Genomic DNA, 14,868 nt, shown 5'->3' on the forward strand with positions numbered 1-14,868 from the left:
CACTAGCTCTGATTTCACACAAGCATCATTACGTTTAGTAACCATGTGGTCTTTATACAGACCAGAACCTCTGCTGAAGTCCAGGAATCACAGCAGCTGTTTAGCTGAGAGCTCTGACTGATTGTCATGTGATGATTTAACAGCAGGAAAGATCTTCAAATTCCACAGAGACTCTGTAGCTTTCAACTTTTCTAACAGTTCACATGTATCAACAGTAAATCCATCAGTAAACTGATGAGTGAATGTCTCTGTTTCTGCAGTAATGATGTGTTCATGACTCTCAGAACTTTATTTCCTCTGTGTACTTGAGTGAAATCTGCAGAGTAAACAGACTTGATAGCAAAAGTCTGTGCAGGTGTGTGAGCTTGGAGCTCAGTGTGTTCACTCCAACACGTTAACATGAGAGCTGAAAGGAAGCAGGCTACGATGCACAGCTGTTCCACCTCTGGTCTGAACAGGACTGAAGTCCCTGCCGCTCTTTATACTGGATGTGCTGCATCACTGACTGACAGCTGATGAAGTGAGTCTCACTAAACACTGATTTATGACCTCTGTTGTTTCTTCTTCTCTCATCAGATGGTGATGATCTCTGTCAGAGTGTGAGTGAACATCCAGGAGTGTGTGTTGAGAGAGGATCAGCTGGATCCTGATGATCCATCTGGACCGGAGTCTGGATCTGGATTTTGTCATCTTCACTTAAGTCTTTTAACTGACTACAAACTGAACAGTTATCTCTGGATTTTGTTGAATCAGCACTTTACAGATTTGTTATACATGAGCTGTTTGATGCAGAAAAGATTAAAAACAGGTGTTTAAGTCAGACTCTGACCCTGGGCCCATATTTATCAAGCGTCTCAGAATCACACTGAGAGTTAACGAGGACTAAAACTAATTAATGAAGCAGAAGAGAATTTAGTGTGATTGTCAGCAGGAGAAGGATTACTCCTGGGAGAGAGTGAGACGTCGCTGTTTTACCACAGTCAGAGCAGCAAAGTAGAAATAATGATGACGTGTTGTAGTTTTCTCACAGTCTCAGCTGGAAATGTGAAACAGTGGTAATTTGGTATATTATGTGTATAGGCAGGTAACCAGGCAGGTAACTTACCAAGGTTATGGAACAAAACTATGATGCCAAAATTCATTATAAGATGATATTTACAAAGTGTAAAGAAAGTCTGAGAGATAAATGTAGCCTATATGTTAATGAAGATAACAGGTAATTAGACTCAGCTGTGTGAAATGATCTTGGTTCAGCCACATGGTTTCACAGCCTGTAATAGTGCTGCATCTTGCACATATTGCACAGACACATGTTGCAAACCCTCTCCATGAAGAACATCTTCTCTTCCACTGTCCAATTCCTCTTTCAACTACACCCCAAGTTAACCTGTGTTCTCTACATGAAGGTAAATACAGCGTAACAATAGAAACAGAAATAGAATCTCTCAAATATCAGGCTGTAGCTCTGCTGTTATTTGAAGGAGCCTCAATAAAAAATAAGCCTATAAAATATTTGAGCTGTTGTAATGAAGTTGAGATATCCTTCATTATGCAGATGACATGATTCTGTGTTAATCAAAGTTTTAGTGGGCTGTAACTGAGGACCCTCGTCATGCTCATTATCTTTACGACGTGCATTAAGCCAGATCAAAGTTTGATTCATGACTTCCATCATTGTCGCTTCTGACAGAATCGTCACTGTTGCACAGCTGCATTTTCCCCGTTACCATAAAGTGTAACATTGTGAGGACATTCTGTATTTATTTAAATGATGTTCTGTAGAAACATCATGTGTTCTCCTCTGCATCACGCACAAAGTCAGTCTCACTAATGATTCTGTTTTTGTCCAAACAATCTTTTAATAAGCTCAGTGTCATCAAGCGTTCCCAAAACATCTCTCCTCTCAGGGAATATCTCTGCCTGAACTCCATCTCCTGCAGCTCCTAAATATTGGCAGAGATACGAATCATTTACCAAGTTTGGAAAGTTGATAAAAGGCTTTTTCTCCTAAAAGTAGAAGCAGAGATGCGTCACTCTGATCATTTTTGGCCAGGTAGGAGTGATTTCCTGCTCTGAGACGCTTGATAAATACAGGCCCAGTTGTGACAGATGTGACAGATTGGATGTCCACAAATTTCATTCAGTTAAATTGTGAAAGAATTTATCATTGGTCCAGAAAACCTGCATGCAGGTCAAATCATATCTTGGTTCTGTGGTGAAAACCTTTGTATTTTTTGATTCCAGTCTAAGTTTTGATGATCATATCAGCAGCTCGTCCAGTCCTGTTTTCACCATTAAAACATATTCAAATAATATCTATAAAACTAGCACAGAACACTGCTGCTGTCAGACTTTGAACTAAAAGCAGGAAAAGAGATCATATTACTCCATTTCTATCATCAGTTCACTGGTTACCTGTTTGTTTTAGGATTGATTGTAAAGATTTGATTGATTACTTTTAAAGGCTCTTCATGGCTCCAGATGACATTTCAGAGTTGCTCTGTGTGTAAATATTAAAGGTATCTAGCTTTTATATGCAAACATATGATGTCACAATGAATAGTTTATATCTCATAACAATATTTAACAAGTCATTTGCATCAGGCTGTAAGTAAACACTGGTCAGCCAATCAGGTGGCTTTAACAATAACTATATAATTTAAACTGGTAGGTGAGATCATGTGATCCAGCTGTGTGATCCAGCCCTATCCAATCACATCCTTTACATCTTTTTTTCTACATTAGTGCAGCATCTTGCATGTATTGTGCAACACTGCGCACAGTGATAATGATGCAAACGGACTGTGGACACAACTTCATTAAAAACATGAAATGTATCTTCTCCACTGTCCAACTCATCTCCAGCTAAACCTCCTGTTGACTTATGTGTCCTTACAGCTCTTTGAAATATATCTCTGCCATCAGCAGTTTAACACTAATGAATCATTCAATCAATAAAGCCACGATTTGCATGAATGCAGCTTGTTTTTCTATAAGTTGACACTGAGTGGTGGGAAATGAATTAGTGCTGATTATCAACACAGATAAATATGGGTCCTGGTCTTTGCTGTCAGGGCTCTGGATCAACCTGTTTGAGGAGCTCAGTCTGATAAGTCATTATCTTCCTTTAAATCACTTCTTCAAACTCATTTTATCCACTGATCTACTGATAATTTTTGTTTTATATGCTGTACATCTTAAATGCGAATCTAATGTGTGTTTTACTGGTTTATTTGCTTCCTGTATGTGTGTGTTAGTATGGTGTAAAACATTGTGTAACGTTGGTTTTGAGAAGTTTTATAGACTTGTGAAGGGAGGGAGGTGGGATGATGGTGGTGGGAAACAAAGACCAAATTCTAATAAACATCTGTGGAAATAAATGAACTTGCAGTGTTTTTATCCTGTGTCAAGCTTCAGCTTCATGTATAACATCTATTTTTATTGTAGTTATTTTTTCTGTCTTTGTGTATAAATGAACCGTATTTGATTGAATCTGTGTGTAATTACAGGAAGTAGTCAGATATTCAGTAACATGGTCAGCCGTCTATTTGAAGAGAAAGGACAAGTTGCTAAATAACCTTCTGATACATTCTGATGATGTCGTTATAATTTCCCATCAGCCAAAGTTCACCTTTTCTCAAACACATCTTCCATGTTCCTTATTGTGTGAGTCACTTTCTCCACAAGTTGCATTTCTTGAATCCTACTTTTCCATCTTATTAAATCTGGAGGTTTGGTCTTTTTCCAGCCTTTTATTTGTGTCAGTGCTGAGATTCTCAGGACTCTAAATAAATCATTTTCATCTTGACTGAGTCCAGCTGGAGGTTTTCCCACTATAATATGCTCTGAAATACTTTTAAATACAGTTACACTTAAAGACTTCTAACCAAAATGTATTTAATCATTTGCATGAATAAAAGTCGTAAATACGTTCACCACAGTTTCTCCAGCACTGAGAGCTTCATCTTCTTTATATTTGCAAATAAATTTTGGGGTCAAGAAATATCTCATATTTATTTTCTGAGCTGATTGTCTCAAAATAATGAATTGGTAGTTGAATGAACTTCATTAAACATCTATTCCCATCCTTCATCTGTTAATCAGTCCCTCCAGGAGGTTTTTTCTTATTATTGAGGCCAAAAATGTTTGATTTTGCAGCAGCTTTTCTTAAAAATTGCAAAACTATTTGTGATGTTTTATGTGTTTTTGTGCAGTAAAATTGTGGGATTTGGGAAAATTTACAATCAAAATAAAATAATGTGATTTTTTTAACTCCTACCAATGAAGAGTGATATTTAATAACTTCCTTGGATAAAAAAGCTTCCTGCATATCACAGAAACAACTATATTTCACTGCTAATTTTTACTGTATTTTCTGAACATGAGAACCATGGACTCAAAGTTCTATAAAAAGAAAATACTGTACTTGAGCTCCATTTATCGCTGTGATGACGTCAGTTACCACGAAAGGAAATAAGACAATTGGTCCAAATCACAAACGTCTGTTGGTTTGAACATTTCATGCAGAAAAGTTGCAGTAATTTAGCAAAATTGCAGCTTTCACAAATATCTTGAATTTGTGTTAATTATTGTGATGATAAGTTTCCTGGAGGGACTGATTATTTGTGCCCCCAACTCTTCTTCACATTTTATCTTAATAGTACCAATCGTTGTTTCTTCTTTCCTTCCTAAGATTTTACACACATTGCCCATTGTATTGTTAAACTTTCCATTGTAATTGTTCATGATATATTTCAAAAGATGATGAATATTCTGTGTCTTTTATCTGTTGACCTTTGAAATAACATCTTCTGACTTTTGTTTTGTGTGTGTAAACATGTCTGCTGCCAGCTGTCTGCAGACTGAAGATCACTTTCTGTGCTCCATCTGTCTGGATGTGTTCACTGATCCAGTCAGTCCACCATGTGAACACAACTTCTGCAAGAACTGCATCACTGAACTCTGGAGTATAGATGTCCCATGACAGTGTGGGCACTGTAAAAAGCTTTTCCAGCCAACACCTGAGCTGCAGGTCAATACTTTGTCCTCTAAGATGCTGCTCAGTACAGACAGTCGTCTCAACAGAAGGCCAGCAGCAGCTCAGAGCAACAAGCTGCCAAACCAAGAGAAGTTCCCTTCATCAAGTGGACCCTGATATTCTGCCTGCTGTGTTCCATGTGTGTCTTCATGTGAAGTTGTTCCTCTGAAAGAAGAATATTTTATATTTATATAAAACTATCAACTTACTACCTACTGATCTAAAGGGCGCGTTGCATTACACCAAATGGAATTCCAGTCCAGTTTATCTGCAGCTTCCTGTAAATCTGATACCCACTGATTTGCACATTTGTTAGAAGCTTTATGTGTTTCTATCTTTAACAGATTTATACAGTTTCTGTCTTTTATTCTTTTCCTCAGTATCACTTAATATCTCATCATATTCAAAGATTATTAAGATTTCTTGATAATGTTTTGAAGACATAATTCAGGAATTCCTTTTCAAATGTCTTTATTGTAACAATTCATTAAAGGAAGCCATCATATCATCCTTCATTATGTCTTTTATACCTTCAATTTCTGCTTGTTTTAAATCTCACACATTAATGTTTTGTCAGTTACTTTGTATGTGGGAGTTCGAGGTGTTCTTAACAATAATGTAAGACTAATAATTAATCATTGAACTGATGTAAAGGAGGTTTGATATCATTCAAGGAGAAACTGATGTAACAGAAAAGAGATAACATCACACAGAAAATCACTATATACAAAAAAAGGTTTAATCTGAAAAAACTTTGGTGAAAAAATACTTTTTCCTGACAGAATTTTAAGTTTCAAAACACCAAAAAAAAAAAAAAAAAAAAAATGGAATGAGAATCAGAAAAATTAGTTTAAACTCTTAAACTCAAACCTGAACTTCTTTTTATTTTTTCTGCTCACAGGAAGAAAAAAAAAAAAATCAAAAACATTTTAGAAAAAAAAGTTAACAGAAGATAATTTAAATAAATAAACATGAGGAGGAATGTGTCTTTACTAAATAAATAAAACAGAAATGTACAAAATATACATGTAAAAAAGTAAAAAAACAAATTCATATATTCAAACTAGAAAAGTGAACATTTGCATTGACTGTGCGTTTTACAGCCAGAGACACGATGACACTGAGGAGACAGCTGAGTGTTTAGAGACAGACTGACACAAGAAAAACATGGATCCCATCAAAAATCAATCAATACTGAAACTAGTTATTGTAATGATGCAGGCATCCAAACATTTCCAACAATACTCAGCCCACTTTGAAGCAAGAAACTGAGAAAACAATCAACAAAACAACTAACAGATTGTGTCAAACTGCCTTTATGAACCTCAGATTTTCCAGCTGAAGTGAAGCTGAAGAGGAGCGGGACGTCAGCGAGGACAGAGAACTCAGAGTCTGAGGTTTACTTCACTTTATCATTTCCTCATTATAAAAATAGTTTCAAACAGATGACATCAGTTCCAACTCGCCCCCGTCTGAGTCCAAAGGTGCAGAGATGACAAGAGACCATATATGACTACATCATCTCCAAGTTCCCTCCAATGAGAATCAGAAAGGCTGGAAAAATTAGCATCAGAGTCAGTTTGTCTCTAAATGAGTGTTTTGTGTCCAGGAGAGCGGAGGGGACAGGAAGGGCAACTGCTGCATGCTGGACCCCACATTTGAGGATATATTAGAGAAGGGGAACTACTACAGGAGGGTGAGGAGACCCTACAGACCCCCAACGTGCCTTATCTATCCCCAGCTGCTCTACCTGCTACTTTATGCGAGCAGCTCCTGGAGCTGCAGCACAGCTCATCCCAGCCGACCGGTGACCCAACAGTCCAGGTTCTCACCCGCAGCGTCTCCCCGAGCCCCTGCTGCCCTCCACCCCACTCCCACCAGTCTCCCTACGGCGCTGACCGCCACCGCCAGCCCGACCAAACGACACAGGCGCTGTTTCCATGGCAGCGGTTCACCTCCTGTGTGATGCATTTGGCCTGTAGATGTTGTCAGTTATTCTCACCATTAACAGCCAGTTCACACACGCAAAGTTCTGTTTCATGGTTTCAGTTCATTTCAGTCATTTGTTTGTCAGTTAAAGTGAACTGTTGCTTAGTCTGATAAGGTGGAAATATGTTGACTGTTGATGAACTGTTAAGCTGTTGGTTAACATTGTTTGATAGGCTGAAGGGAACTTAATGCACAACTGTGAAACTGCAGGAAAACAGCTGAATCAAGTGTGTCTTATTTGATCCATCTGTTGTAGGAGAATTATTTTGTAATGATTAAATGCTAAATGTCTATAAAAAAGCATTTTCACCACTCAAGCAAATTGTTTTATTGGCATATAAAATTGCCCCCCACCCCTCCAATTTCACCAGGTGGGGGACAATGATATAGTTTGATGCGGTTTGTTGTAAGATTCCATGTTGGTTTTCCTCCTGTCCTCCCCACTGGTTACGGTGCATCCCAGTATGAAACTATAACAGGAGCTGTAACAATATCAGGCTGAAGAAGAGCTCTGATCTTCTTCTTCTTTTGCGATGACAAACTGAAAAACAGATTTTATCCACTGCAGTTTCACAAGGGTCGGGAGAAACAACAGGAACATTAAAGTCAATGTCTCTCAGCAACAGAACTACTCCAGAGGGAATGGCATCAAATCAGTGGAAAACTCTTTATTGGAACAGCATAAGCAAAGAAACTCTGAATAGTTACTGTATATAACTGAACATGAAGCAGCCGGTCAACCAGCAAAATATTATCCTGAAACCAAATCTCCAAGAATAGAGACTTGTTTGTTCTTGTGAAGAATGTTCCTGTTGTTCCAAATGACAAAAGAGTGGAGAGAAAAATGATGTTTAAAGACGTGAGACCAAGAGAGTAACGTTTACCTGTGGAGATTTTTATAAAAAATCATAATTGCAGTTTAAGAGGAGCTTTAGACCACCTGATTTAAAAAAACACAGGAGGGGAAGACATTCACAATAGAGTCTGAGTCATTTAGGAAGCGCTTCACACACACACACACACACACACACACACACACACACACACACACACACACACACACACACACACACACACACACACACGGCTTCCAGTAAAAAACATAAAAAACAGGAAGGGAGGAACACTGGAAGTGAAAGTATGCAGTCAGACTCCATTTCAAAGTCAACAGAAAACAGTCTGAGGCAGGGTGAGTGTTAATATCAGAGCTGCTAATAATGATTACTGTCATTATTGGTCAATCTGCTGATTATTTTACTGATTAACTGTTTAGTTGATCAGCAGCCACATATTTCTCCATTCTCTATGTGTCTGATTAGCGTCTTCAGGTTAGGCTAACCCGTTGTTCTAACTTTGGAGCTAACTCCCTTCACTTTTCCTGCAGTTGGGGAAACAACAGACAAGACGTTTCTTGATTTTGACAAGCTGCAGCATTTATTAACTGACACACTGTAGTCTGTACTGTACATTTACGGCCAGATTGACAACTTCCTGCTAATCTTTTCCTCTGCCCCGTCACTTTTGTGACGCTCGCTGTCTTGTTTAATCACTCACTCGCTTCGGCTCTGCGTCATGGATGTATAAAGAGAACTGGATACAGCGTCGGAGGCTTGACCCCGTTCATTCCTATGAAAGTTGCTCAGTGAAACCCGATTTGCATCGCTGCAAGTCCCGCTGCTCCCGATTGCCAGTCCAGGCGTGTTTAAGAACCACACAGATGTTTATCTGAAGTCTGTTTGTTGGATTTAAAGCAGAGTCAAAGTTTATCTTTGTGATGGCTGGAAAACACACATGGTTGTAGTTAAAGTCATGTAAACTAATAAGAAGCTACTAAGTTCAGAGGAAGGACTGAGTTTATTATACTGTGTATGTGTGTGTGTGTCTCCAGTGTTACTGGTTTACCTCTCAGACTCCAGAAGATGAAGGATTCGGAGGAAGAGGAGGACGGAGCAGAGTCTCTGATATCCAGCTGTCTGTCTATGAAGAGTGACTGGTCCAATGATCCTCCTCCACACTTCAGTAATGAACCTGGACCCTCAGACACAAAGTAAGAGACTGTTTCTACTGTAAACTGACCTGAAGATGATTCAGTGTTGAAATGTCATTTAAAAACAAACCCACACTCTACTACAACCATCTCCATCAGTTATTAGTGAGAGTCTGAAGATCTTCTGCAGCAGGTTTATTCATCTAAATATAAAGTGGCAGCTGACGTGTTTAACAAAGCTGCAGCTCATGAAAATGTCTGTAAATGATACAAACTACATGGAGGCATCAGACTCTACAAACTAACTGAGTTTACAGGAGATAAATTCAGTGTTTACACATGAAGTTAAAATGTTTTACTCTCATATCTGTTTTCGGCTGTAGATACAAATAAAAAAAACTAAATAGTGCTAATATGACATGTTACATGTGTTTATATCTGCTCTTTACCAGAAGTAATGATGTATGTAAAACATTTGTTGTTTCCAGAGGTCAGCAGCACAGACAGAGAGCAGAGTCTCTGATATCCAGCTGTCTGTCCATGAAGAGTGACTGGTCCAATGATCCTCCTCCACACTTCAGTAATGAACCTGGACCCTCAGACACAAAGTAAGAGACTGTTTCTACTGTAAACTGACCTGAAGATGATTCAGTGAGACAGTTTCATTAAGGTTGTAGTGTAGATATGAAGGAAACACAGTAGAAAGAAATAATGAACTACCTTCCATTCAGCTGTAATCTAGAACAGATCTTCATGTACATGTTAACCAGAGACAGAGACAGGGCTGCTATTGCTATTTGATTTTCCAGTCTAACAATCTAAAGTAGTAGCAGGTAACCCAGGGTGATATTTACTAAGGATTTACTAACAAGTCACATTGTGTCTCCTTATTTATTAAAGGACTGCACCGGGGTTTTGTGCAGGTAAAATGGAAGAAAATGGAGTGTTTGGTCTCCTGCAATACAGAATGTGTCTTAACGTGTTCCTGTTCAAAGACACAAAATATGGGAGGAAGTAATGGAAATGTATACAAACAGCCCGCTGCAGCTGATTTATCACTGCAGACTGACCACTGCAGCAGAGGAAACTGAGTCTGACATTTAACAAATGTGTAAAACTGTTGTATCACACTCACACAGAGGGAGAGAGATTATAGCAGAAACAGTGAGAGAGAGAAACACAGATGAAAAGATGCATTATGAAGATATTTAGCAGAGCTCTCTGTTCAGCACCACAACACAAGACAAAAGAGCAGCAGTCTGTTATTTTTCACAAGTGGACTTTTCTGTTTTGCTCAGTTGCCTCCTGCTTATTTTTCCTGACTTTTAATGTCTCATAGTAGCTTAAAGGAGCCCTGTGGAGTTTTCTAGTTAACAGACAAAAGTCATGTTTACATTGACTTACTGACCAAAACACATTGTGTGAATCCTTGTGGTCTAACAAATGTGTTGAATCCATTTCCCTCCTCATGAAACATTTGCAAAGTCGATTTTTTGCAGCTAGTATTTTAAATCCTGCATTGTTTACATCACTGTTGCTGGAAGTAGGGGGGCCAAGGGGCCTTTGGCACTCCTACTTTACCCTCCTCCCACATTCCTTTTAAGTTGCGAATCACTGTTTCCCCTCAAATGCCCTTATATTGCAACACTTACGGTAAAAAGAACACATCCCGTTTGTGTTCATGTCAACAGCAACAGTGAACACAACAGCTGTGAGCGCGGTGCCAAAGCTTCGGGTCCTGGGCTGCTGCTGCTTCAGCCCTAAAACTGGTATTTTAATGTAACAGTGGAGCAACAGGAAGAGAAATATGTTGCTGCACATAACAAGACACATACAGGCCATGGCTGTATTACAGACAGTAAAGTTACTTTTTACAGTAAGCTGAGCTGTTTAAAGTGTTTCAGGCTTTTCTCCACATATCAGCACAGAGATCGGTCCATAATGAAAACTGCAGAGAGCACAAAAGCCTCAAACTGTGTGGCTTTAATTAGCAGAGATGCGCACACACAGAGCTCTCCACAATCACAAACATACTTCCATGTATTTTGCTTCTTTTACTTCTCTTGTATTCCGCATCTCTAACTAACATAATGTACTGAATTGTCTGTCAGTATAGACTACAGCTATTAATGTGAGTCAGGCAGGTCTGAAACGTGTCAGATTAATGTATGAATCTTACATTAATGTTGTTCAGGTGTCATTGAATGTTTGGCAGAAACATCAGTACTGATGTTCTATTTGTTGCTCACAGCTGCTGTGTGTCAGGTTCTTTCCTTTGATTCCAATAAATAACTGCAGCATCACACAGCAGCAGAAAAAATAAGTGCATCTTTAAATTGAGAGAGTAATGTGCACATCTACGCATGTGACACAGCAGCAATAACTTAATTTGCACCGAATCGGTCATGATCTGACGGTAATTAATGTTCTGTGTTCTGCTACACGTCTACTGTACCATTGACTGTATATAAAGAGGTCAGCTGTTACACACAGATTCCAGGTTTATACGGTGGAATTGTTTGTAATAAAGCAGCTCGTATGGATCGCCCGTGTAGAACAATACAAGGGGTTGTGTTGGTGCGGGCATGTTGTTTAAAGTGTCAGTGAGACGATGAAATATGATCTTGCAAGTCCGGTTGGAGTAAAAGATTATTGCATTTAAAGGCTGATCAGAAAACACTGCACTGGAGTAATATTCACAACTTTGGAAAGTTATCTCACTGCAACCCCGTTTATTAGTGTGCACATGCATGTCTGTGTCTGCAGAAAATATGAAAATGCCTTGCAAGCACACACACAGAAACTTTTTGGCCCTCTTAAATGAATCTGGCGCCCCTGGTTTACGTCAATGTTTACTAGTTTGCACTCTTCTTCTTCTTTGCTTTTGCTGGTACATTGTTGTGTCTGTCTAATTACTTCTGAACCCTTGTAATTATAGTATATATTATTTTATTTAAATTGAATGTGCTGAAGCTCAGAGCCTGAAGATAAAAAAACTGTGTAACTGTCCAAATACTGACAGTCTGGACTGTTTATGTAGGGAAAGAGCTGCATCAACTTGTGAGCTGTCGGTTGGCCACCACTAATGTCATGTGTCATAAAGAATTCGTTCATGTCCACAGAGAGAGGAAGAGGAGGGGTGTTTCTGTGGAGGAGCAGCTGTCCTGCTGTTCTTTGTGTCAGGACGTCCTGAAGGATCCAGTCTCTACCAGCTGTGGACACTGGTTCTGCAGACTGTGCATCACCTCATACTGGGACCAGTCTGCTTCATCAGGAGACTCCTCCTGTCCACAGTGTGGAAAAAGATCCAGAACAAGACCTGGACTGCAGACAGACAGTCAGACCAGCACTGTACAAAGTAAGACTGAAGATCTGTCTGCTGATGTCATCATCTCTGAAAACAGGACAGGAATCTACCTCCTCTATCCTACTGGAAATTAACACAGTCAGACATATTTCTTTTTAATTATACATTTTTTCCTTTCTTTCAGCAGAAAGTGGTCTGCAGGAGGTTTTAGATGAACATAAGATCAGTCTGAGGAGGAGATGTGAATGTGTGACTGAGGGAACTGATGAAGCAGGAAGTGAAACCCTCCTCAACAGGATCTACACTGAGCTCTACATCACAGAGGGACAGAGTGAAGACGTTAATACCCAACATGAGGTGAGGCAGCTTGAAGCAGCTTCCAAGATGGAGACCCTCCATGACACTCCAATCAGGTGTCACGACATCTTTAAAGTCTTACCTGACCAACAGAAACACATCAGAGTCGTTCTGACCAACGGCGTCGCTGGCGTTGGAAAAACCTTCTCAGTGCAGAAGTTCACTCTGGACTGGGCAGAGGGCTCGGAAAACCAAGATGTCAGTCTGGTGATTCTGCTTTCGTTCAGAGAGCTGAACTTGATCAAAGATGAGCAGTACAGTCTCCTCATGCTGATCCATGTTTTCCATCCAACATTACAGAAGGTCACAGCAGAGAAGCTCGCTGTCTGGAAAGTTTTGTTCATCTTTGACGGCCTGGATGAAAGCAGACTTTCACTGGATTTCAACAACAGGAAGGTCGTGTCTGATGTCACACAGAAGTCATCAGTCAACGTGCTGTTGACAAACCTCATCGAGGGGAAGCTGCTTCCCACAGCTCTCATCTGGGTAACATCCCGACCTGCAGCAGCCAATCAGATCCCTCCTACATGTGTTGACAGGGTAACAGAAGTACAAGGCTTCACTGACGCCCAGAAGGAGGAGTACTTCAGGAGGAGATTCAGTGATGAAGAGCTGTCCAGCAGAATCATCTCACACATCAAGACATCCAGGAGCCTCCACATCATGTGTCTCATCCCAGTCTTCTGCTGGATCACTGCTACAGTTCTGGAGCACATGTTGACTACAGACCAGAGAGGAGAGCTGCCCAAGACCCTGACTGACATGTACTCACACTTCCTGCTGGTTCAGACAAAGAGGAAGAAGCACAAGTATGATGAAGGACATGAGACGAGTCCACAGGAGCTGACGAAGGCTGACAGGGAACTTCTTCTGAAGCTGGGGAGGCTGGCGTTTGAACATCTGGAGAAAGGAAACATCATGTTCTATCAAGAAGACCTGAAGAAGTGTGGTCTTGATGTCACAGAGGCCTCGGTGTTATCAGGAGTTTGTACAGAGATCTTCAAAAGAGAGAGTGTGATCTTCCAGAAAACAGTCTACTGCTTTGTTCATCTGAGCGTTCAGGAGTTTCTGGCTGCAGTCTACATGTTCCACTGTTACACCAGCAGGAACACAAAGGTACTGGAGGACTTCCTGGGAAAAGACTACAGTTACTCATCCCTGGATGACTTCCTGAAGAGAGCCATGGAGATATCTCTCAGAAGTGAAAATGGCCACCTGGATCTGTTTGTGCGTTTCCTTCATGGCCTCTCTCTGGAGTCCAACCAGAGTCTCTTAGGAGGCCTGCTGGGTCAGACAGAGAACAGTCCGGAAATCATCCACAGAGCCATCAACAACCTGAAGGAGATGAAGACCCAAAGAATCTCTCCTGACAGAAGCATCAACATCTTCCACTGTCTGATGGAGATGAACGACCGCTCAGTACATCAGGAGATCCAAGAGTTCCTGAAGTCAGAGAACAGATCAGAGAAGAAACTCTCTGAGATCCACTGCTCAGCTCTGGCCTACATGCTGCAGATGTCAGAGGAGGTTCTGGATGAGTTGGACCTGGAGAAGTACAACACATCAAAGGAGGGAAAACGGAGACTCATCCCAACTGTGAGGAACTGCAGAAAGGCTCGGTAAGTCCAGATGTGATTATCAACATTATAAAGCTGCCATCAGTATTACAGTAAAGATTCACACATGCACACTATCAAAGTGTTAAACATGTGTTACACCTGCTTGTTGCCAAAGTTATACATGAGTAGTGCTTCACAACAAGGAGTACCTGCAAGCACATTCACATGTCAAGACATCCTTATCACAAGGAAAACATATTTCTATTCACATCAATGTTTTTATTTTCATAGTGATGAGGATATCTTGACACATTGATTATGTCACTGGTCATTTTGATATAAATATCCTTCATTTCCCTCCTGTGGGTATTTGTCTGAGGAAGACCTGTAATCAGTTGAAATGTTACCAGTAAATTTAAGTGGAGCTGTGATTCCAGTGTGTGAGTTCTCCTTGTATCCCAGTTGAATAGATTTTGTATCCAGCACCTATCCCACTGAGGGTTTGTGGATGTGAACACGACGACTCTGACTTATAATGCTTCACTTCAAATGTTCTTCACATGTTACAAATGCTATGAGAGCAAGAAAAACTTATTATTGTTGATGTGTTTATACCTCACATTAGTAAACA

General features: G+C 40.1%; 1 protein-coding gene across 8 annotated transcripts in view; it reads left to right on the plus strand.

The window, feature by feature from the left end:
- LOC121896765 (NACHT, LRR and PYD domains-containing protein 12-like) overlaps window positions 1-14,868 on the plus strand; it is a 120,648-nt gene that overhangs the window by 89,352 nt on the left and 16,428 nt on the right. For 2 of the 8 annotated variants that reach the window (XR_006096102.1, XM_042410759.1), the window contains exons 1-4: window positions 8,947-9,074; window positions 9,503-9,622; window positions 12,137-12,372; window positions 12,506-14,297. Coding sequence is in view for 7 of the 8 variants with exons in the window: in XM_042410759.1 (XP_042266693.1) it covers window positions 8,947-9,074; window positions 9,503-9,622; window positions 12,137-12,372; window positions 12,506-14,297 (2,276 nt within the window). In the remaining variant the exon portion in view is untranslated. Of the gene's footprint in view, window positions 1-576; window positions 617-8,946; window positions 9,075-9,502; window positions 9,623-12,136; window positions 12,373-12,505; window positions 14,298-14,868 lie in introns of those variants that run through there. The other 6 variants (XM_042410758.1, XM_042410765.1, XM_042410760.1 and 3 more) reach the window with 5 other exon arrangements.

The sequence above is a fragment of the Thunnus maccoyii genome, chromosome 5, assembly GCF_910596095.1.
Source record: "Thunnus maccoyii chromosome 5, fThuMac1.1, whole genome shotgun sequence".
Lineage (NCBI taxonomy): Eukaryota > Metazoa > Chordata > Actinopteri > Scombriformes > Scombridae > Thunnus > Thunnus maccoyii.